At 44.1% G+C, this 22380-nt stretch overlaps 1 protein-coding gene across 2 annotated transcripts in view; it reads right to left on the reverse strand.

Moving 5' to 3' along the window:
• Positions 1 to 22380, reverse strand: part of LOC119166906 (proteasome activator complex subunit 4-like) — an 81544-nt gene that overhangs the window by 56506 nt on the left and 2658 nt on the right. For both annotated transcript variants that reach the window (XM_075867583.1, XM_037418295.2), the window contains exons 2-11: positions 16293 to 16433; positions 15091 to 15207; positions 14018 to 14212; positions 13689 to 13752; positions 13516 to 13590; positions 12839 to 12958; positions 11688 to 11777; positions 11139 to 11197; positions 9960 to 10166; positions 2410 to 2596 (exon numbers count right to left, since the gene is read on the reverse strand). In XM_075867583.1, the coding sequence (XP_075723698.1) occupies positions 2410 to 2596; positions 9960 to 10166; positions 11139 to 11197; positions 11688 to 11777; positions 12839 to 12958; positions 13516 to 13590; positions 13689 to 13752; positions 14018 to 14212; positions 15091 to 15207; positions 16293 to 16433 (1255 nt within the window). The remainder of the gene's footprint in view (positions 1 to 2409; positions 2597 to 9959; positions 10167 to 11138; positions 11198 to 11687; positions 11778 to 12838; positions 12959 to 13515; positions 13591 to 13688; positions 13753 to 14017; positions 14213 to 15090; positions 15208 to 16292; positions 16434 to 22380) is intronic.

The raw sequence follows: 22380 nt of genomic DNA on the forward strand, positions 1-22380 counted from the left end.
TCTGGCAGTAGTTGTGGCTCTGTTGTCGTGTTGTAGGCGGTGAGACTGGCATGACCACGCGAAAACCGCACTAGACAACATGCGATGGCGATTCCTCGGAAAATGCAGCGCTGATCGGGGACAACCACTGCGTCACCGTCAATGGTATCGCTGGATCTAATGGTGAGGATACGTTCTTGGGCCGGGGGCAGTACAAAGTCTGCAGCTGCAACAAGGTGAGGCGACGAAAAATCGTAAGCACTAGAATTTTCAGTGTCCGTAATGCGAATAACGGGCGGACCACACGAAATGACAGCGGAAGCGGCTGACAGGAAGTCCCAGCCCAATATAATCGGATGAGCACATGAAGAAAGCACAGCCAATTGTATATGGTGACGAATTCCGTCGATCAGAACACGAACAGTGCATTGTCCAATAGGGTAAATTCTATTTTCATTAGCACCACATAACACCGGACCAACATATGGAGTTTGCACTTTTCGTAGACGATGACATAGTTCGCGATCAATGACCGAAATGGCTGCTCCAGTGTCCACGAGTGCGTCAACCGAAATGCCTTCTACACAAACAGTTAGTAAATTTGCAGGGCGCGCAGGAGGAATTGGGACAATTCGACGACAGGCAGTTTCTCCTCCAAAAACTGCAGCTGCTAGTTTTCCGAGTGGCTGTCGAGGGGCATCAGGGCAGAACGTAAAGGCGAAGTAGTACGGCGGAAGGGCGATGGTGAACGACGGCGGGGTGAGCGGGAAGAACGAGGTTCACCGTGGGACAAAGGAGGCGAAGGCGAACGTCGTGACGAGGGAATGTAGGTTCCTGGAACGTAGGGGTCAGACCTCGCAGCCCGGTCACTCTCGTACGAAGAATAACCTCGTCGTTCATCTTGCTGGCGCCGACGGCAAAAGCGGGAGATATGTCCTCTTATGCCACAGTAGTAACAGACGGGGCGCGTAGGGCGCCAGGCAGGGAAGTGTGGTTGTGGTGGTGCCTTGGCTGCCATCGCAGCCAAATGGTCGTATACGACGTCCGTAGTTACAGGTGGAGTAGGTGGAGGAGGCCGTGACACGACTTCGGCATACGTAGGCACATGTAAGGGCACAGGAGGCGGGGCACGTGCGACGCTCGTCATCGACGCCAATTCGTCCTTTATAATTTCCCGCAGGTTAGGAGGGGGTGAGCGGGCAGGTGAAGTCGGTGCGCTGGCAGGAACAAGGCTGTGAAGTTCCTCTCTCACTATGGTGCGAATTAGAGCTCGCAGCTCATGCTCGCCAGTAAGACGAGTGTCATAGGAGGCGTGTGGAAGGCGCATTGAGTAAAGTGCGTCCAGGCGCTGGCAGGTGGTAATAATGTCCTGAACTGTTGTCGGGCTCTGCATGACAAGAGCATTAAAGGCGACGGAGTTGATGCCTTTCATTACTTGCCGAATACGATCGGCCTCCGGCATGTCCTTTTGGGCGCGGCGGCAGAGGGCCAGAACGTCTTCAATGTACGATGTGTACGATTCGTCAGGCCCCTGGATGCGGGTAGCGAGCTTCTGTTTAGCTACCTCAGAGCGTCCTGTAGAAGTGCCGAATATTTGACGCAGCTGCACCGTGAATGCTGACCAATCAGGAAAGTCGCGTTCGTGGTTATGATACCACGTCTTAGCAACCTCCTTCAGATAAAAGGGTACATAGCGCAGCTTATGTGCCTCATCCCAGTAATTGCAAGCACTGGTACGGTCGTAACTGTCCAGCCATTCTTCTACGTCCTCACCGCGAAGGCCAGAAAACACTGGAGGGTCTCGTTGCGAGGTACTCACGGTGTGGTGAGGCCCAGCAGGCTGAGCGGGTGGTGCGAAGAAGGCGGTAGGGGGTGGGTCGTTTTGCGCCATCACTGTTGGCAAGCACAGCCGTCGACCTGATCGGAGCTCCAGGGGTGACCGGTAGTGCACGAGGACTTGGGAATCACAGCACGCTCCACCACTTGTGAGACGACGTCAGGTACGAAGGAGCGACCGTTTTATTGTCAACCCAGACGCGCGAGCCAGCAACCGAGCAAGCAGCGAGCCGCTACGATGATGATGATCACGGTGCTTTGTATGCGCAGGTGAAAGTGAAAATGATGAGCAACACAATCAGCGCTCACAGAGGAAACAAAGCCCTTGCAACAATTAAGCAAGCACCACACTTTCATGATAGCCCACTGGTTCGAGTCTGCAAATCCCGATGTGCCAATGCCAGAACAAAAAGTATAAATAAAAATGGTGGTCATGCCTAATGTTTTGCCTAGTCATACCACGACCTCCCATAGTCTCACAACACCAGACTAAATGGTTGAACTTTTTCCTTGAGTCCCCATGATAATGTGGTCTGTGTATCTGGGGATTGAACCAACACCCTCACACTCGATCAAAGAAGGCACGGCACTTACGATGCACTTGCGAATGTCGTTGGGGTCGATGCCGGGCAAGCAGCTGTTGAGCAGGGGTACCACATGGGAGGGGCCCTCGGGAAAGAAGCGACCCCCCTGTACGAGGCTGCGTGCTACTGCCAACACGCAGTGCATCGCTGCTGTCAGGCGGTGAGGTTCCGTCAGAGTCTCCAGGGAAGAGTACAACCTAAGCACCAAAAAAACAATAACACTCCTTAGCTCGATAGCACTGACAGATGAATGACATAAGAACAAAGCCTATATCATGAATTATCAATCTCTCAACGATAACATGTATGATTGCACCCTGTGGTTCTGACTACTCAATATACAGTGAACTCTCAGTAAATGGAATCTATTAAACGGAACAACAGTCTCTGATGCAATTGGTTTAGTACTGGTATTCTGCACCCCTCTTCATTTCTCAGTAAATGAAACTTCTGTTAAACAAAACACAACTTTCTGGTTTTTACAGGTTCCATTAAATGAAAGTCTATAGTAGATCATGATGACCAAAACTTTATTACTCCCAAAAGATGGGACCGGCCGAGAGGTCGGTAACGCTGCTTAGAGAAGGTCAGCGGGTGTGATGGTTAAGGACGTTCGTCACTGTGTTTGTTGATAGCGGACGAAAAAGGATTAACATCAACAATGGATGCGAACAAAAGAATCGTTATATTATACACTAGATAACGAAGTGGCAGGTGAAAATAAAACTTTATGTCCAACACTACACGCCACGCGTCACGCAACATGTACGAGAGTCAGACCTCTAGCATGCGGAGAGCTCGCGGCTACGCTTACTCCGAGTCCAGCGCGTAGAGTTCTCAGTTTGCAAGAGAAAAACGCTGCCTCACAGTTTGGGTCCCCGTCGTCCCGACATGATGCGATCGTCGACGTGCGCGAGGGCAAAGGTGGCACGGCTGGAGCGGCTGGAACGGCTTACGGCACACGGATGCGCTACCGTGTGCAGCGCAGTTTAGTCAGACGTCGCGGCCAGCAGTCAGGGTCGCAACTCCTGAGGTTCAGGGTCAGGCCCCGGCTCACGAGGACCACGCCCGGCAGGCCTCGCCACGAACCTGCTCCCGGCCACTGCACCCAGGCAGGAGCCGTTCAGCAGGCCCCGTCCTTGCACCTTGTACCGGCCGGCGGACTCGACCCCGAGCGAACACGCCGGAGCTCGACCTGGCCGACACGTACGGGTCCCACGTCCGGCTCAGGAACGCTCCCAGGAACTCGTCCTCTCGAGCGGCGCACTGCTTCGTCTGCCTTCGTGGCCTCCACGCTCGAGCTCGTTTTCGCACGTTCCTTCTGCTTCTCCTCTTCTTTTTCCTTTCTTGTTATCGCCTTCGTGCCACCTGCCCTCCGCTCGTCTTCTTCAGTTTCGGTTTGGCGTCCCTCGGCGCTTTTAAGTCCTTTTAGCCACAAATCGTACCTAAGCACAGCACTTTTGTGTCCTTTCCTTACAAATATCCCCCTGCTCAAGAAAGTTGTTTAGGGGGAAAACAACTTTTCACAAGCGCGCGAGGTGGAGTACCCAAAAGCGAAAACATAGCAAAAAAAAAAAAAAACATTATTTACAGAAGTTCATTCCGTTAGAGAAAGGGTGAATTGACATGAAAAGAAATTGTGCCACCACTAAACGCTAACCAGCGGAGCAGTCAAATGCGGCTGAGGTAGTCGGCACCTACGTTGTCGGAGCCCTTAATGTACTCAACCACAAAGTCATACTCAGTAAGCAATAGGCTCCCTTTCGTGGTATTTCTTGAGAAGGTTGATGTGAGAAAGACTTCTCCGTGTTCCGAGATCTATCTCGTAGTCATAGTCACTGCGTTTTTCAAGCACTGTGAAGGGTCCCTTCCATGTCAAGATCAATTTATTCTTATCTGATGGTAGCAACAGCAATACTTTGTCTCCGGGTGATAGTTGTCGAACTCTTGCTTTCCTATCGTAATATTTCTTCTGTGTCATTTTCGCCTTCAGGAGTTCTTCGTGTGCTACCTTGCAGGTGTCTTGCAGTCGCTCCTGGAGATCTATAACATACTCGTATGTTGTTTTCGTTTCAGGATCGATGTTGGCCCCTGTCCACAGTTCCTTAAGAATCGACATTGGGCCACGTACAAATCTGCCGTAGAGGAGATCGAACGGCGCGAATCCAAGGCTCGTCTGGGGAACTTCACGGTATGCAAAGAGCAGGGGAGCCAAATATCTGTCCCAATGTTGCGGCCGTTCTTGACACATGCGGCGAACCATTTGTTTGAGAGTGCCATAAAATCTCTCCACAAGTCCGTTGGCCATGGGGTGATAAGGCGTTGTGGGTAGCTGACGAAATGAAAGTAGCCGACCGAGTTCTTGCATGAGACTCGAGGTGAACGACTTTCCACGGTCGCTCACTATCTCACGGGGCACTCCAACGCGGGAGAACATCTCTACTAGTGCTTCCGCTATGCGCTCTGTCTCGATGCTCGGTAGTGCCACCGCATCCGGGTAACGCGTAGCGAAGTCTACCATCGTTAAGACATACTTGTTGCCCTTGGATGACGTTGCTGACAGCGGGCCAATAATATCGATGGCGACCCGCTGAAAAGGTGTGTCTATGATAGGCATATTTCCCAATGGAACTCGTCCGACGAGGTGTTTAGGCACGGTCCTCTGACATACGTCGCACGACTTCACGAACCGTATCACATCAGCCCGTACACCCGGCCAATAAAACTCTGTAAGAACACGGTCTGTTGTCCTTCTTTGCCCTTGGTGACCAGACAGAAGGCCTTCATGAGCCATCTTCATTACGGTGTTCCGAAGATCCTTGGGTACTACAAGTTGCTCCAAGTCTCGCCTTTCTGCCGTGCGGTGGCGCCGGAAAAGAATGTCGCGTACCAGCACAAACTCAGTGACTGCTGGCTTCTTAGATATGATCTTTCCCAATGCGGCGAAGCAGGTTTCCAGCGTGGGATCTGCGTGCTGTAAATTCTTTAGCGCTTCCCGGCTGATATCCAGGGGTTGGATCCGAGGAACAATCAGTTCACTGGGCTTTTTCCTTTCTTTTCCTGCAGCTGCCGACATGTCATCTTGTCGTCTTCTATCTGATGAGGTTGCATCTTCAGGTTCTTCTTCAGTGCATACTGGATCACGGTGAATCTGTGCTAGTTTTGGACGTCCTGCTGGCTGCTTCGGGGCTGGTCGGGCAGTTGACAGTACACCCGCAATGTTGCCAAGCACGACTTCATAAAATGGATTCTCCATACAAACAGCAAGCACCTGACCTCTGAAAAACGGAGAATCTATGTACACCTCTGCTTCTGGTAAGACTTTTGCAGATCGGTCCAATAAGCGAACGGTACGGGTGTTGCCAGTCAAGTTGCAGTCAGGAACTAGCGATCGTTTCACCACTACTGTATTGCAGCCGGTATCCCGCAATACGGTAACCCGCTTCCCTTCGAGATAGCCCTTTACAGTTGGCATTTGTTTTGACCCGTTGTCGCAAGTTGCGTTGCTTTGGGTCCCATCACACATGTCATGACAATGTTTCTCATCCTGATTGTCAGGCGCATCTTCCATTGATTTCTCATGCTGCGCTTTCTGGTATCCCAAGACGGAACATGATGCCTCTCTACGTTTTCCCGAGTTTGAGGGACAACTATCGGATCTGTGCCCTGACTTCTTACAGATCCAGCACGACGTCGACTTGGGCGCTCGAGACTTTGTCCAGCAATCGGAAGCTCGATGACCCGGCTTGTTGCACAGAAAACAAAGCGGTTTTCCTTTGCTTTCGCTGACAGTGTCAACTTTAGCTGTAGCCATCGCTTTCCCTTTTTCGTCTTTTCCTCTAGCGAGATTCACAATTCCCTGAGCTTCCAAATATTGATCAGCCGTCGTTGCCAACGTGTCCAGGTTATGACATCCTCGCTCCTTCAAGAAGACAGCCAACTTCTCGTCGCACCGCCTGAGGAATTGCTCGGACACCATCTTGTCTCGCAGTGCATCATATGTTTTGGGAGTCTTCGCCAGCTCCTGCCAATGGTCGAAGTATCCACAGAGACGTCCCGCGAACTGTCGACCTGTCTCAGTATTCTCGGGCCGGGCATCCCTAAACTTCGTGCGGTATCCCTCCTCTGTATAACGGAACCGCTGGAGGAGCGTCTGCTTGAGCTTTGCGTAGTCCGTAGAGTCTTCTGCAGACATCCGTCCTACCACGGTCAAGGCTTCTCCCGTTAGACACAAGCTCAGTGACAGGGCCCACTTGTCGGTTGGCCAGCCTTGGCTCATGGCAACCCTCTCAAATCTCTGGATGTACGCATCCAGTTCGTCCCTACTCTCATTGTAGGGCGGAATCATTTTGTGTGGGCTGCGAAAACTCTGACCACCACCCATACTATCGTCCGCAGAACTCGTGCTCGGCCGCTGCGCTTCTGCGACACGACGTCGCTCCTCGAGCAGGAGCCTTTCAGCCTCCATGCGAGCTATTTCACGCTCATGCTCCACCTGTGCTGCTAGCCGTGCCTCCTCTCGATCTTTCGCTCTCTGGTCCCTCATTTCTTTCTCCTCCGTGCTCACCCATGCTAGCAAAGCCTCACCACTCAGCCCCATCTCCTTCCCTAGCTCAACTAGCTTTCTCTTGTCGTCCATCCTCGTCCGCCACACACAAACAACGTGAGGCTCTCAGATGTGAGGTGAGAGCTTAGTCCTGTCTCGCGGACGCCAGAAATTGTGATGGTTAAGGACGTTCGTCACTGTGTTTGTTGATAGCGGACGAAAAAGGATTAACATCAACAATGGATGCGAACAAAAGAAGCGTTATATTATACACTAGAGAACGAAGTGGCAGGTGAAAATAAAACTATATGTCCAACACTACACGCCACGCGTCACGCAACATGTACGAGAGTCAGACCTCTAGCATGCGGAGAGCTCGCGGCTACGCTTACTCCGAGTCCAGCGCGTAGAGTTCTCAGTTTGCAAGAGAAAAACGCTGCCTCACAGTTTGGGTCCCCGTCGTCCCGACATGATGCGATCGTCGACGTGCGCGAGGGCAAAGGTGGCACGGCTGGAGCGGCTGGAACGGCTTACGGCACACGGATGCGCTACCGTGTGCAGCGCCGTTTAGTCAGACGTCGCGGCCAGCAGTCAGGGTCGCAACTCCTGAGGTTCAGGGTCAGGCCCCGGCTCACGAGGACCACGCCCGGCAGGCCTCGCCACGAACCTGCTCCCGGCCACTGCACCCAGGCAGGAGCCGTTCAGCAGGCCCCGTCCTTGCACCTTGTACCGGCCGGCGGACTCGACCCCGAGCGAACACGCCGGAGCTCGACCTGGCCGACACGTACGGGTCCCACGTCCGGCTCAGGAACGCTCCCAGGAACTCGTCCTCTCGAGCGGCGCACTGCTTCGTCTGCCTTCGTGGCCTCCACGCTCGAGCTCGTTTTCGCACGTTCCTTCTGCTTCTCCTCTTCTTTTTCCTTTCTTGTTATCGCCTTCGTGCCACCTGCCCTCCGCTCGTCTTCTTCAGTTTCGGTTTGGCGTCCCTCGGCACTTTTAAGTCCTTTTAGCCACAAATCGTACCTAAGCACAGCACTTTTGGGTCCTTTCCTTACAGCGGGGATCCCTTGGGACACCGCAGCCTCCAATGCACGCGAGATTACCCAGCATTGCTGTGCCGAGTCAGTGATATGCAGAAGGGACCCCCATGTATCTTCTGTGTGAGAAGCGTCAGCGTACTGTGGGCATGTCCATGCCATGTGTATGAGGGTGGCCGAGTGGAGCTCTGCACTGTCACTAGTCTAGTTTCTCAAAAAAGAAGACTGAATCACCAGAAGATTACCGTCTGTTTCAAGTGACAGATATCCAGAAGATTATCTTTGATAAGCCATTTGTTTATTTTTTAACTCTAGCAGTACATACTATGACGTCTGTGGGTGTTGCAATATTAAATTGCCTTTAGAATCAGACCATGTTGCACTACTAAATTGAGCAGAAATATCAGGCACTGCTACCAGGTCAATAACTTATGACCATTACCTTTGATTACGCACAATGTCTCTGTAATTGGCTATGCCAACTGGGCCAGACACTAAAAGAGCCCCCCCCCCCCCCCCCCAAAAAAAAAAGCCTGGCTTAAATAAAACAATGCTTTGTTCGTATGAGCCCACTGTCATAAGTTTGAGTTTGGCAACCTGCAGCCCACATGTCAGTATCATGCGGCTCCTGAGAAGACTTCAGAACCCCAGCCGCTCCCTGTGTCACTCCCTCTCTGAATCCTAATATGGTAGTTTTGACCTCAGATGGCATTTTTACTTGTAATTTAGATTTCAAATTGTGTGTTGCTAAATCTTGCAACATGTGTGCTGAAAAGAAACATTTATTCTATCGCAGTTTTGTTGCTTGCATTACACTTAGACCTCCATATATCGAACTCAGATATAATGAAATATAGGTTGTAACAAAGCAAATGAATAGGCTAGCAATAGCTGTAGTTTTAGGATTATACCTTTATAATGAATTTTTAGGTATAATGAAGTTATTTTCCTGTAGAATTCAGCTTTGTTATATGAAGGTTTGAGTATATTGCCAATTCAAATCCGCCAAAGTTTTTATTGTGTGCACATTCACATAGAGGCACAGAAAATCTTAGAAAACTTGTACAAGTACACTAGACTCTCTGTAAATGGAAATTTCTTAAACAGCATTGCTGCTTAAATGAAACAACTGCCCCAAACATGATTGGTGTCATACTTGTATTTTGCACCATTGTTCATATCTAGTTCATGATTCATGAAAATCCTGCAAAACAGAACGGATTTTAACGCGGAAGATTAAGAACTAATTTCACCAAAATTCCAGTGTTGGAGTCATTGGTTGCACGCAAAAAATCAGCGTTGTCCATGAGTGGTTGATCGAGAAAACTGCAAATAAAATCAATAGAAATCTTCGATTTGGTTGAGAATCAGGCCCATGCCTTCAGCGTGGCAAGCAGATGTTTCATTACAAAGTCATGCCATTGCTTAAAACTGCTCTGAAAAAAAAAAAAGTATATGAATATTCTGTAGTAAAAGGTGTCTCCTCAACGCGTGTAATAATGCATGGAAGAAGCATAGAAGTGCACCAGGCATGAAAACGCGTCAATTGTGCAATGAGTGTGCACACATCATTACAAAGTACTTAAACATATTGAATCATCACCAGCAAAAGCATCAGCAAAGTGCGCAGCTGCATAGGTTTGTGTGTTGTCTCAAGGGCACGTAGTGGGCCCTTCGCGGATTTGCAAAAGCATTAATTATGGCATAGTGGCCTCTTGGCAAGTGTGCTTACAATAGGCATTTTTAGGATATTTAGTTTGATATGGCCAATGTTAAGTGTACAGACGTTTGTTTCTTTGCTGCCCAGCAGAGGCATGCAACGAGAATCGAAGCCTCCAGGCATCCTCTAATTTTTTGCCTGGTCTCTGCATGTTCCATTTAATGAGAGTATTGCAGTGGCACCACATTTCCGTAGAAGCAGAATCATTGGAACAGCTACAATCGTGTGAATTCAGCTTCGCACTGGAAAGCACTCGCCTGTCTATCACGGGTGGAATGACCAGTTCGGGCCGCAGTAGGGCCAGATCTTGCAGAGCCACGGCCGCGCCCGAGCTGCCTCCCTTGCTAAACATGGAGAGCAGAACCACGGGTTGAACGCTCTCCACAAATGCTGTCACGTCTGCGTCGGTCAAGCGGTGCGACTCAGGAGGAATCGGCTCCCACGAGGGTGGCCTGTAGCGCTCCCTGCATGTTTACGTCACACAGTGAAAAAATGCTCAAAATACAGTGCTCAAGTACAGAAAACTAAAACAATGCTATGAATAACAATAGCTTGTAAAATTTTGATGGCATTTTTTTCACCTCTGATCAACCTTCCCCTTCACGTATATTTTACAATGCAGGAGGTACTAATGGCTTATTTGCGCTGCCAGAAACTAAATGAACATCAACACCTATCCCCCTATGTGTGTTTTTTTTTTGTCCTTCTGTCTAGTTACAGGTACACAAATAAGCCATTAGGTTGAATCAACTAGCCATTGTAGCAGCTTTACTTACAAAACAATAGAAAGTTTGTTGACTCTTTAGGACGTCTATACACATATTTGTACACTGCTTATTTTTGCTAGAGGTGCCGACAAGAGAGTAGAAAAGTGAAATATAGATTGAGGCTTAGATAAATTGAACCTCCTGTATGATAAATGTGTCATGTAATATCATTTTGCAGTGTACAGTCATATATGATCATTTTGCTGAAGGTACTACAGTGTTTGACGTGCCATATATTAAGAGCTATTTCAAAATTATTATTTTTCCTTCCTTAATATGAAACTTATAGCTGAAAATGAATTTGCACAATGTTTATAGCATAAAATTTAATTCTATTAATGCAAAAAATTAAGCATGAATTACAACAGAATTATTGTTTACATTTATTAGGATTAATCACTACAAAAATAACATATTTTTATATTTTTGTTACCACATAATACCTAGTGCCTTGATATATCGCTCAGAAAATTTTGTGCGTTTACAGACTTGGGTTGCTTTGGAAAGGGTTCAAGACTGGGTACATAAAACAATTTCGTAGTGACCACTAAAGAACGAGAACTTTGGTGTTGCTTTTTGGGGGGAGGGGGGGGAGGAAGGAGAAGGCTGGGCATTGAAGGGTTAAATGAAATGATTAGAGCTCACACGTAGAATGTAACAAAAACGTACTTGTGAAGCCTTCGCACCACATCAGCAGGCAACTTGTACAGCACCCTCTGAAGTTTCGTCTGTAAGAAGCATACACACAGTAGGCAAACTCTATAGAAGCTGGGAACAGCCTGTAAACTCGTGACTCGAAACCAACTTAACATTGAATGACTTGCAGGTGTTCAAAATATCATAACTTTTGTTCAAACGGCTTTAGAACATTCATTCTTGTCTCCTTGCACACAGTCTTCACTCGAGATCATTGTAAAGGCTGATTTTCCTGGTGGCAAATCAGTGAGAAATCCTTGATTCCAAAAAGCACATGAAACGTGCAATATTTTGAAAGCTACATACTTTACTGTAAATATAATTACATATTTGAAATCTGCACACAAATACTCCTAAGCTTGGCAAGTTTACTCAAAATAGAGAAATAATTACCCCTCCCTCCATTCAATGCTCCAGCATCCAGGAATGTTGACTCACAAGTGCCAAACAAATGTGCACAGTACTCATTGCCACAGTTCCATTGAGCCCATGTTTTCGTATAAGCTGGTAAGAGGCACTTACCACCCAACGGCCATTGTTGGACGGATGGTAGAAGGACTCAACAGCCTTGAACAGGTGGCTGACGTACGTCTGGCAGGTACTGCCTCCACCCTGTATCCAACCACAAGTACCGGTCAACTTTTTAATCCCTCAAGCATCAAAGACGGCTCAATCACTGAACTGAATGCAATGCTAAAACTCCACGACCCCCTCCCTCCCTTCCCCCCTAGGTATCACTCTTATCATGTGACTTTGAAGTCTTATCTAACTTCCATTATGCCATTTAATCACAACTTCCAGTTATAATTCCACTCAATTACTGCCTGTACTGGTCCTACTTCTGTTGTAAACTTCACTTCTCGTTTCAGTTCTGATGTAAAGCATTTCAATCAAGACAAGTTTATATCAATAAGAATGTTATTGACATTCTGGGTGCCAAATTAATTTCAACAATTTGGAGTCATTCAGTGTGCACCTATGGCTTTCCAAATAAAGTTGTTTACTACTACGTCTTGGGAGACATCAGCATCTTGACATTCTGTCTCCATTAATTTGGTCACTAAACATCAAGAAATAGGTCCATAAAATTGCGTTCAGCACATATTACCATAGCAAGCATTGTGATGATGTTTCCGCAGGTATTGACGAAGTCACGTTATTGCACAACAAAAATGTAACACAGCCTTGTCTGAAAACCTTCCAATGATTTCTAGAAACGAGTCATGAGCAATAGCTACGGTGCAACAATCTCAACAGCAACTAAACTTAAATGACTAATCAATTGTCAAATCAAGCAGTAATTTACAGCAGTTGTAAATCTCAGTTCAGCATGCCAAAAGGCCCAAACATTTATTGCATGTTACAAAAGAAAAAGCAAGACCTTAACGCTTTTGATAGGTTGATGAAATTTATGATTGCATCAAAATAAACCTTGCAATCACTCAACAGGTACAACCTTAAATATGTTGGAATGAAACTAACTAAGGAAATTGCAGTGTATGCAGACAGACAGTATCAAGGTTTATATCAACCACTGAGATCACTGTTGCACTGGAGTCTGTTATATCCACAATAAATAAATGGCTATTATTGAATGAAAAAATTTGACAAACGGAGTGGTGGTTGTGCTAAATATTGTATATATAATGCTTTAAAACAAATTACTTTCTCACCAGTAGTGATGCAATCCAGCTGACAACAGGTGTGCTGTCATAGGAGTTACTGTGTCGGTTCACTTGAACCTTGCCCGATGCAGCTGGGAGGTTGAAGCTCCGCAGCAAGCGGGTGAACATCTGCAAATAGATACAACACCGGTCATAGCTTCCTTGTTATCAATGAACTTTTGCTAAGACACAAAAAGTCTGCAAGATAAGAACAAGTAACATAGGATTCACTGCAGCAAAGTGATCAACTAATGGCACACTATTGTCAAAGCAGCATCCTTTATGTATAAGCCAGCTTTGAAAAAAATCCAAGCTTTTCTCTTAACCATTACCATCGCTTTCTTGTAGAAAATCTGAATAAATGAACTTTGTTTTGTTTGTTTTTTTAATTTAATGTAAAGGGTATAAAAAATTGAGTTCCAAATGATCCATTTTTTTTAAAGCAGCATTGTTAAAACGAGCTGGTTTGTTAGGTAGCTAACATTAGTCAGGCAGACAAATTCTGATTGAAATTTGCTTTGTTACTGGGTTTTCTCAGGCAGTGTGTTAATTCTACAGACAAAATTTGCCCAATACAAATTTATCCATTAGTGGATCTTAGTTTAATTATCTCCCTCAAGTTGTGGCCGATGCAGGCTAACAATTATAGCAGTAATTCTGAAAGAGCACATAAAACGTATACTCACGGTCGGAATGTAAGGGTCCCAGTTGATGTAGCCAATGTTGTTTTGAGCTAACCTCGCAAACAGCCACACGAGGTTCTAAAAGGAAGAAAAAAAAGCAACGAAAAACGGATTTGTACACCTATGCAGCGAAGTTAAAATTGGATAGTCATTCTACTCAAAAATTATGTGCTCACATTTTCCCACACTGGAGAATTGTGGCTGTTTTCCCAGAGACCAATAAATTTGTCGAACCAAAGTCTGCACACATGAGAAAGTTCGGAGAAGAAAAACCACGATTAGCAACTCGATTCTGACAGTGGGAACAGTTCAGTCACATATAAATGTGAATTTAATTACTTTTACTCAAGACAGCTTCTACAAAGAAAGCTAGATGATGTGAGGGAAGTGAAGCAGTGTCCACAATAAAAAGACATGTTTGTCTTTGCAACCCTGTTGGAACGCCGCCTACATGTTGAGGATTCCCTCGTTTGCCCAGTGCATCAAACAACGAAGAGGCACATACTTGAACCCCCGGTCGTGCTGCTCAGGTGGCAGAAAGGTGGGCAGGAATAACTCGAAGTATGCCATGGCCTTGTGCATGGTCACATCAAACGGACACATCAGAGGCTCCCACTCGTCAAGCATCTCCTGCGTTGACTCCACCGTGAAGTAGGTGCGACAGTATCGTATCAGCTGCTTGATGTTTGTCTCGAGGTTCCTGTATGAAAAGAAAGCCCTTATCTCATCTTGTTCAACCTGAAACGCCAACACCCTTTGAAGTTTGCCAAATAAAAAGTGTTATCGACTTCCCCTGCCATTTTCTCTGCACAAATTGAATTCTAATCAAGAATGCTATAAGATGACGATAAATGGTGGATATAAACAAACAGCACAATAAAACAAGGACTAACATATATTTAAGTCTGTTTTTCGGTCCGCAAACTCATATTATGAGCAAGACAGTAAAAGCGTGAGGACACACCTACAAGAGACACGACACGGACACACCAGTGCTGTGGGTGCCTGTTCTCTCTCTTATGGGTGAGTGTGTACACACTGTTACTCCCTTGCTCTACAAGAAACCAGCTTGCCCAAAAAGAAGTATTTGTGCTTGCTTATATTCACCATTAATCTATACAAACTCACCCAGTTACCAACCAAAGTGATATAGCTTACCATTTGTGAACTGACAGCATCAATAGTACACTGTTAAAGAAGTGAGTGCTAGATGAGGAACAATGTTTTCAAAAGGCTGGCAAAAGGGCTTATGACACAGTAACATTCTAATATTCTGTACACGTATATGAACAAAGCTGATGTCAGACAACTGATTTTACAGAACTCGTAGACCACTGTTCCATGGGCAATGCAGCAGTTGTACCTGACCACTACAGACAGATTGATGCATATAGCAGACAATGATTCATTTAAACTAAATATGACGTAGTTCTGGTGCAAAGTAATGCTGAATATCACTGCAACTATGGTTTGATTTTTGCACATTTAGTTAATGTCAAGTTTTCATCAGTAAATAATCAGATTTGATCAGATACTGTATTCATTCAATGATGTAAATGAACAATTACTGAGACTTACACAGGCAGAAGTAGCATGCCCAGATGCTCATAAGGTGAGTAGAGCAAACGCTCATAGAGTTCATACAGAGGCCTCCATTCGATAGATAGGTCCTCCCGGGAAAGGAGTTCGCGTTTCCTAGAGAAAGACAGAGATGACACCAGTCACTGTAATGTCAGTACAACATTTTGCCAACAAACTTGCCAACTGCCAAAGAACTTGGAAGAAACTTCAGAACAGGCTAAAAAGGTTCATAAAATCATAGAGAAGCAGACACACAAGGTAAAGTCCAACTTTCTACTAGTACAAAAAGAAATACATATAAATACAGGAAAGGTCATGACACCTTGTTACATTTGTGAGTAGCCTAATGGTTGGCATTGCAGGTCCTTATCAATACAAAAAAAAAAAAGACTAATTCCCAGTGATCACCGACAAAATTTACAAAACATATGTGGAATACAGACAGAGCTGCTGTGCAGCATACAAATCCCACATAAATGCACATTACGACACATTAGGATGAGCTTCAATTTTATATAAAGGCTATCCACTAAAAACTTTTGAGCTTAGCAAGCCCCCCCCCCCCCCCCATTTTTGCCATTATGAATTTTATATTTTCTCAGTAGTCAACACCCACTTTTCTACTTAAGTGAAGTTGAAAGCAACAAAACTATAGATGGGTACTAAGCTCAAGGCTAGTAAAAGTCTCCGCCATGTCGAGTCTGTGCGGGACATAAAGCAACAGCATCATCTGTATTTTCCCTTCATGCATCTTTTTGGCTTACTAAGCATCTTTTCATGAAAAGAATCATACTCTTGGCAGCGCCATGAAAGAACAATTCCCTAGAGTGAGGACGATTCTTTTCTTCTACAGTGACCCTTTTAGTACGAACCCCTTTGAATTTTATGCACCTGAATAAAAATTAAAATGTCTGGAGTTTTAGATGTCAGAACGAGGCATACCATAGTGAAGGACTCAAAATCTGACTGCCATGAATGAGATTTATTCCACAAACATTGGTTTAGCAGCCAAGCGCCATGACTGGATACTGTACGACCAAAGCAGACGTAGGTCAGAGTGCATGCATTTTACATCTCTCGGAATGTGTCAGGGAAACGAACCCAAGACCTGCCAAGCAGTGTACTGCCATGGCCGGTGAGCAACAGTGGCAAGTGTTGAGATCTATGATACAGTGGCAGACTGAATTGAGGACACTCACTTGAGCAGTAGACCAAGAGTATGGGCCAGCTTTTGGACAATCCCCAGCTCCAGGTCGGGGATGACGATGAGTGCCAAGAGCAGCTGAATGAGCTCCACATGGTCTTTCTTGCTAAACTGGTATCCGTACAGTTTCAGGAAGCTGGAAAACAGTGCCAAGAATAAAAAAGGCAGAGTTGGTACAACAGCAGTATACAGTAGACTCTCGGTAAACGAGACCTGAAGGGACCAGGAAATATGTTTCATTTAACAGGACTTATGTTTACTGAGAGGTCAACACAGGTGCAGAATACAAGCCTGAAACCAAGCATTGTAGACATTGCAGAGGCAATGGTTCCTTTTAACCAGCAGTTCCATTTAAAAGATTTCCATTTAACAAGAGCCTACTGACATAAACTCTTCAGGCACTGTGTGCATGGTTGTACACATCAAGGCAGTGTAACAGTTTAAGATTTAGATTAAAATCAATCTGGCAAGGCTAAAACATGGCCAACTGAAACAAGAATTCACCAAAAGTGTAAGGAGTTTTAGTTTACTATTTATTATGGCAAGTAACTGTTTCACTTAAACACCAATACAGTACACAAAAACAAAGACAGGGGATGAACATTTGAAATGTACTGTGCACATTTGAAAGCATTTAAAACTAGACCTGTGCTGCAAGTTTGAGTAATAGTACTTGCGATGTGAGTAAAATTATAGCTTGGTTTGCTTATGTGGACGTTTAGCAAGAGACAAGTGAAACTGTCACGTAGAACATTCAGATGGGCACGGGTTAACAAAATGAAGCGGTTCATTCGGTTAATGTCCATCAGAGTTCTTTTTATATGATACTTTCAATCAGCACATTGTAAAAATCTGATAATATGACTGCAAATTGTTTTACAGTCGGATGAGTGGGAAGGTGGTCAACAAAATGTTTGCTCTCACTGTCAGTGTGACAAATCTTTTCAGTCCTGTGAATATTAAAGCGTGCTATATATGAAATGGTTAATGCTCAATAACACATGGTTCAATAACACAAATGGTCAATAATGTATGACAAACCTGGCGGTGCACACAAGTTTCCCAACTTCACAAAATGCACAAAATGAAAAGATCTTCATTCTTTCAGCAGTGTTCTGCTTTCAAAAATCCTGAAGAAAATGTGATGAAATAAAATTTTCATTAAACAAAATTGAATGTTGTAGCTTCCTGAAAGGGTCCCGTGACATTATCGTTGTTATTACAACTAAAACAAACGCTGCACAAGGGTATCTTCTGAAGTTCTTCATTTGCCTTTCTCTCGCATAAAACAAACACTCTATATGCTATCAATGCACATGAACAGTACCCGTAAATGTTTTTAATGCTTTTCTGGTACATTCTGCCAGCTGAAAACACTGTAATATGGCAACAAACAACGACATTGCTAAATTATGCAAACTCACATTATTAAGTCAACTAAAGTGAAAAAAAAACAAAAAAAAAACAAATAGTTGCATTATACACAAATCTCCTACACAGCACACCTTTGTGCATGGGAAAACTGTTTTTTAACCATAAATGTAACACTTTCTCACAGATTAAAAATTAAAAAAAGTGTTTTAATGCCCTATTCAGATAGTTTTAAAAACTTCATTACTTATCTTTGGTGCAGAGTGTGTGTTTGTTAACTTTATGCTCCAATTGAAAGAAATATATCCCCTAATTCTCAGTAATTTTCTCAAGTATGAAGCCTGACATTAGATGCCTAGTTGAAACAAATGGCAAAACTGAATGCTTGCAAATGGAACAAATTTTATTCAGTGTGCTGGTAGTCGTATAAAGGAATAGAATTTCCACATTTTACATGCGTTTAAAAAGTAAGGCCACAGCTTTTCATGCCACACATTCTTTGAGAAAAATAGCCAAACGAGTTTGTGGTCCCATAAATGCAGCAGACAGCTTCACTGGAACTTGTTATATCACACGAATATGAAATAAACAAAAAAGCCTTTTTTTCTGTGACATGCTCGCTATAATTACCATCACTGACTATCAGTCAGTGGATGAAAGGGAACTTAGCCAAGCTATAAAGGAAAATGGCAGTTAATAAAATTCGTACTAATCCTGCACAAAAGCTTGTGAAGTTGTTTACAAAGCCAGAATAGTGAATGAATACAAACAGCGATTGTCCAAATTGTCTTAAATGCATTTTTGTCGTTACAGCAGAAAAGTTAATAATAATAATAATAATAATAATAATAATAATAATAATAATAATAATAATAATAATAATAATAATAATAATAATAATAATAATAATAATCAGACAAAAAATACCAATAATGTTTTGTACAGTCCCACACTAAATGTGGGAAATTAGGGGAATCGCCAAGCACAAATTCATGTTGGGCTGATTTGACTAAGCTACTGCACAAAATAAACATTGATGATCTTTCAGCCAGATGCAACATTTAAGTGCATTACATACTTTGCAGGATAAAATATATTCCGAAAAAAGCTGAGAAAAAAAAGGGAAGTGCCTGACAAATTTGGCAATGATAAAGCAACATTCTAAATGTAAGAAGAATAAAAGAAAGCATCTTAATAAGGAATGGACACCAAAAAGGAGACCATCGTTTTACAACTAATATATGCGGTGTAGCTCAAGTGGCACGGAAACAACTGTTCCAGGAGAAGCCCGACTGTTGAGAGGCAACCTAGGCTGGCAAAGCAGTGGCAGAGGCAGGCACTTGGCGTGCAGCCAGGGGAAACCACCCCCCAAGAGAGACTGCCGCCTCGAGAAGACGAAAATGTGTACATGCAGCCTCTCCCGGCATCTGAGGGAGGTCCGATTGCCTCACGCAGTTCCGCGTCTGCCTCATGCGATCTTTTTCAAAAGCCCACGGCTAACAGCTAAAGAAAGCAAAGGGAGGCCTATCAACAGGAAGGTGTTCTTGACGGCCTCTCTTGAGCAGCGTAGTGTGAGGCTCGTGGGTTATTTTAGTGGGGTGCTACGCGCAGCTCTCGTACAAGCACCCTCGGCAGGAAGCACTAAGAATAACTGAAACCTCAGAGCAGTTAATGCGCTCGCTCGTTGGAAAGCAAATGTGAGGCACGTGAGTGAGGTGTTTGCAACGTTGTGTGCCCCAAGGCCTACCACAGTCAGTGCATAGGCGTAGTGACAGGTAAGAGCTAACAGAAGCGCTGTAAAATATGATGGCGTCAGGGGAGGGTGCCTCTGCCAAACGGTGTACTTGTACTCTGAGGCTTGTGGTCTATTTCAGTGAACACGTTGTGTGGCTCAAGTGAGATGTACACATGCCTAGCAAGTACATCCAAGAATAACGGCAACCTCAGTGCAGTTGCCTCACTTTTTTCTGGGAAGGACTACACAAAAAAACTTGAGGCAACAGATAGTGAAATGTTGAAACGGGGTGCAAGGCTGTGGTCTATCATGGTCAGCGTAGCAGCATAGCGACTCAAAAAAGATAGCTGCTAAAGAAAGAACAGTATGACATACTATGAAAGTGTTGTTGGCAGTGCTTTTCAAAAGGCATACCCTGAGGTCCGTGGCCTATATCTGTAGGTGTCACAAAAAGTACATGAGCCTCTTCTGGTAGAGACTACATGAGAAATGTACAGTGCACTAATTGAAGAATTGACTGTTCAACGCTCAAAGTATTTGTAAAGTTATCTCTCGACTATACACCACCGTTGCCAATGCAGCAACACAGACTGTTGAGCACTTCACAGCTGAGGAAAGCAAATACGTACAAGGAAAGGTAGGCCTGCTGTGTAGAACAAGATGTGCACTACATTGCACAGTGTTAATGTCAAGTACAGCCAAAGGAATAGTCGCAAAGGCTCGCAAACTACAGCTAGTAGATAACCTCACTTAAATTCATGCACATCTTTCTTTATTCTGTATGTCACCTGCCTGTCCCTATCAAGTTTGCATAGTTTGACATTCTATGATAGTATTAAGTAGTGCAAAGTACACGACAATTAATAAAGAAAAGAGCTACAGTGTCCTAACAGTTTATTAAAAATGTTACAATATACCAATGATGGCTTACAGTATGATTTACACACTGGTAAATGTATGCTGTTACAAGTTCTGACTGTCACTGAAGTAAAAAAATAAGATGAATTGAACAAATACAAGAACAACATCTAGATGCCGTAGGCCAATGCACTGATTGCCACACACTTGGAAATTGGAGCTTGGAGACAAACTTAGATCGGAAATAAGCTTAGAATATAATTAAGGCACCATGTTATGAGTAAGTTCATATGCCAGCAAATACTAGGTCTCCACAGTTGGTAAAATAACAAAAGCCATTGTCTGAACGACAGAAAGGCAAAGCGATGCAGCTGCAACTTTCCCAGGCACCATGAGCGCCTTGAAAAAAAAAAAGAACCTCATGACTGCAAAAATAGAGCTAAAACGCATGAATACAGAGTGTAGCAAATGTTATTCACTCTTTTGAAAAGTTGGTTTCTCTGAAAACTTCACATTTGGTGTTGTGCTTCAAATCACTGAGATCATCACTTCCCATTCTTCATATGCCCTCTACATTAAGGATGCTTAACACATACAAATGTGAAGTATGAAAATACAAGTAAGGGTGCTGCATGGTTTAAAGCTATACAGCATCTACAGGTTTTTAATTGATTTCTCTCTAGCTTGTCAGGAATGTTAACTTTCCTGGACAAGTAAAGTTAAAATAATGGAAACACTGTATAACATCGCCTTTAACTCTTTCAGATGCCAACTATTAAGAAATGTCTGTAAATGTGTCAAATCACTACGTTACTTCAAGGTACTCAATATTCTATTGCAACAAAAATAACTAGATAATTGTTCAATTTATGTGTGTCATAGTAACTTGTTCTAATTAAGTTGCAATTAAATATCTCTTTATCCTGAAGTCATTGATGCTTACTATGTGTGCCGTAGTAACTTGTTCTAATTAAGTCGTGATTAAATATCTCTTTATCCTAAAGTCATTGATGCTTACTATGTGTGCCGTAGTAACTTGTTCTAATTAAGTTGCAACTAATTATCTCTTTATACTGAAGTCATTGGTGCTTACGATGTGTGCCTTAGTAACTTGTTCTAATTAAGTTGCGATTAACTATCTCTTTATCCTAAAGTCATTGATGCTTACTTTTGGCATAAATAGAATCTAATCTCAGGCTAGAAATACGGTGCAAATTTATTTTTGGTGATGGCAATTGCGAGCAAGAAAAATTCCTGCTTTTCACATTGCTTGCAGGAAGTCGCACATCGCACGACTCGTCAAACATGATAGTGCCTTCAGAAGCGTGATCATATGTATCAGTACACTGAAAAATGAGATTATTTAATTGATATGTGGGGTTTAACGTCCCAAAACCACCATATGATTATGAGAGACACCGTAGTGGAGGGCTCCGGAAATTTCGACCACTTGGGGTTCTTTAACGTGCACCCAAATCTGAGCACACGGGCCTACAACATTTCCTCCTCCATCGGAAATGCAGCCACTGCAGCTGGGATTTGATCCTGCAACCCGCGGGTCAACAGTTGAGTACCTCAACCACTATACTACCGCGGCAGGGTACAATATGAGGTTAAATGAAGACAAATTAATCATGCAGGAGGTTCAATTTATCTAATGTATAATATATTTTGCTCTTCCTTAGCCTCTACTTGATGCAAATAATGAAAACGAGTGGTGTACACAAGGGTGTACATAGTGTCTGAAAGGATTAATATTCACTAATAATCAACTGGATTGATCAAATTTTCTTCATTATTAATAGCCTCAATATCCAATAAGGTCAATGAGAGCTTTTGCTTATGTCCTGTTCAAATGGAGTTCACAAAAAGATGCACTAGACATTTAAACCCAGTTTTCTAACATGAAGAGCCAACCATAGTTGACAGCACTGTTATATTTATCCGGAATTTTCACTTGAGCAAGCTACGTGTGCAGAATTCTCTGCATAGTGTTCAAGACCCAAGGCTAGATATTTTGACAGTAATTGTATAAATATTGATATTTGACAAGCGATGCTAGCCATACAGCTCCTCTTAGAGAAATGAGACTTCCCGAGAATTCCGCTTTAAGCAGCTA

This window comes from Rhipicephalus microplus, chromosome 6 (genome assembly GCF_043290135.1).
Source record: "Rhipicephalus microplus isolate Deutch F79 chromosome 6, USDA_Rmic, whole genome shotgun sequence".
Lineage (NCBI taxonomy): Eukaryota > Metazoa > Arthropoda > Arachnida > Ixodida > Ixodidae > Rhipicephalus > Rhipicephalus microplus.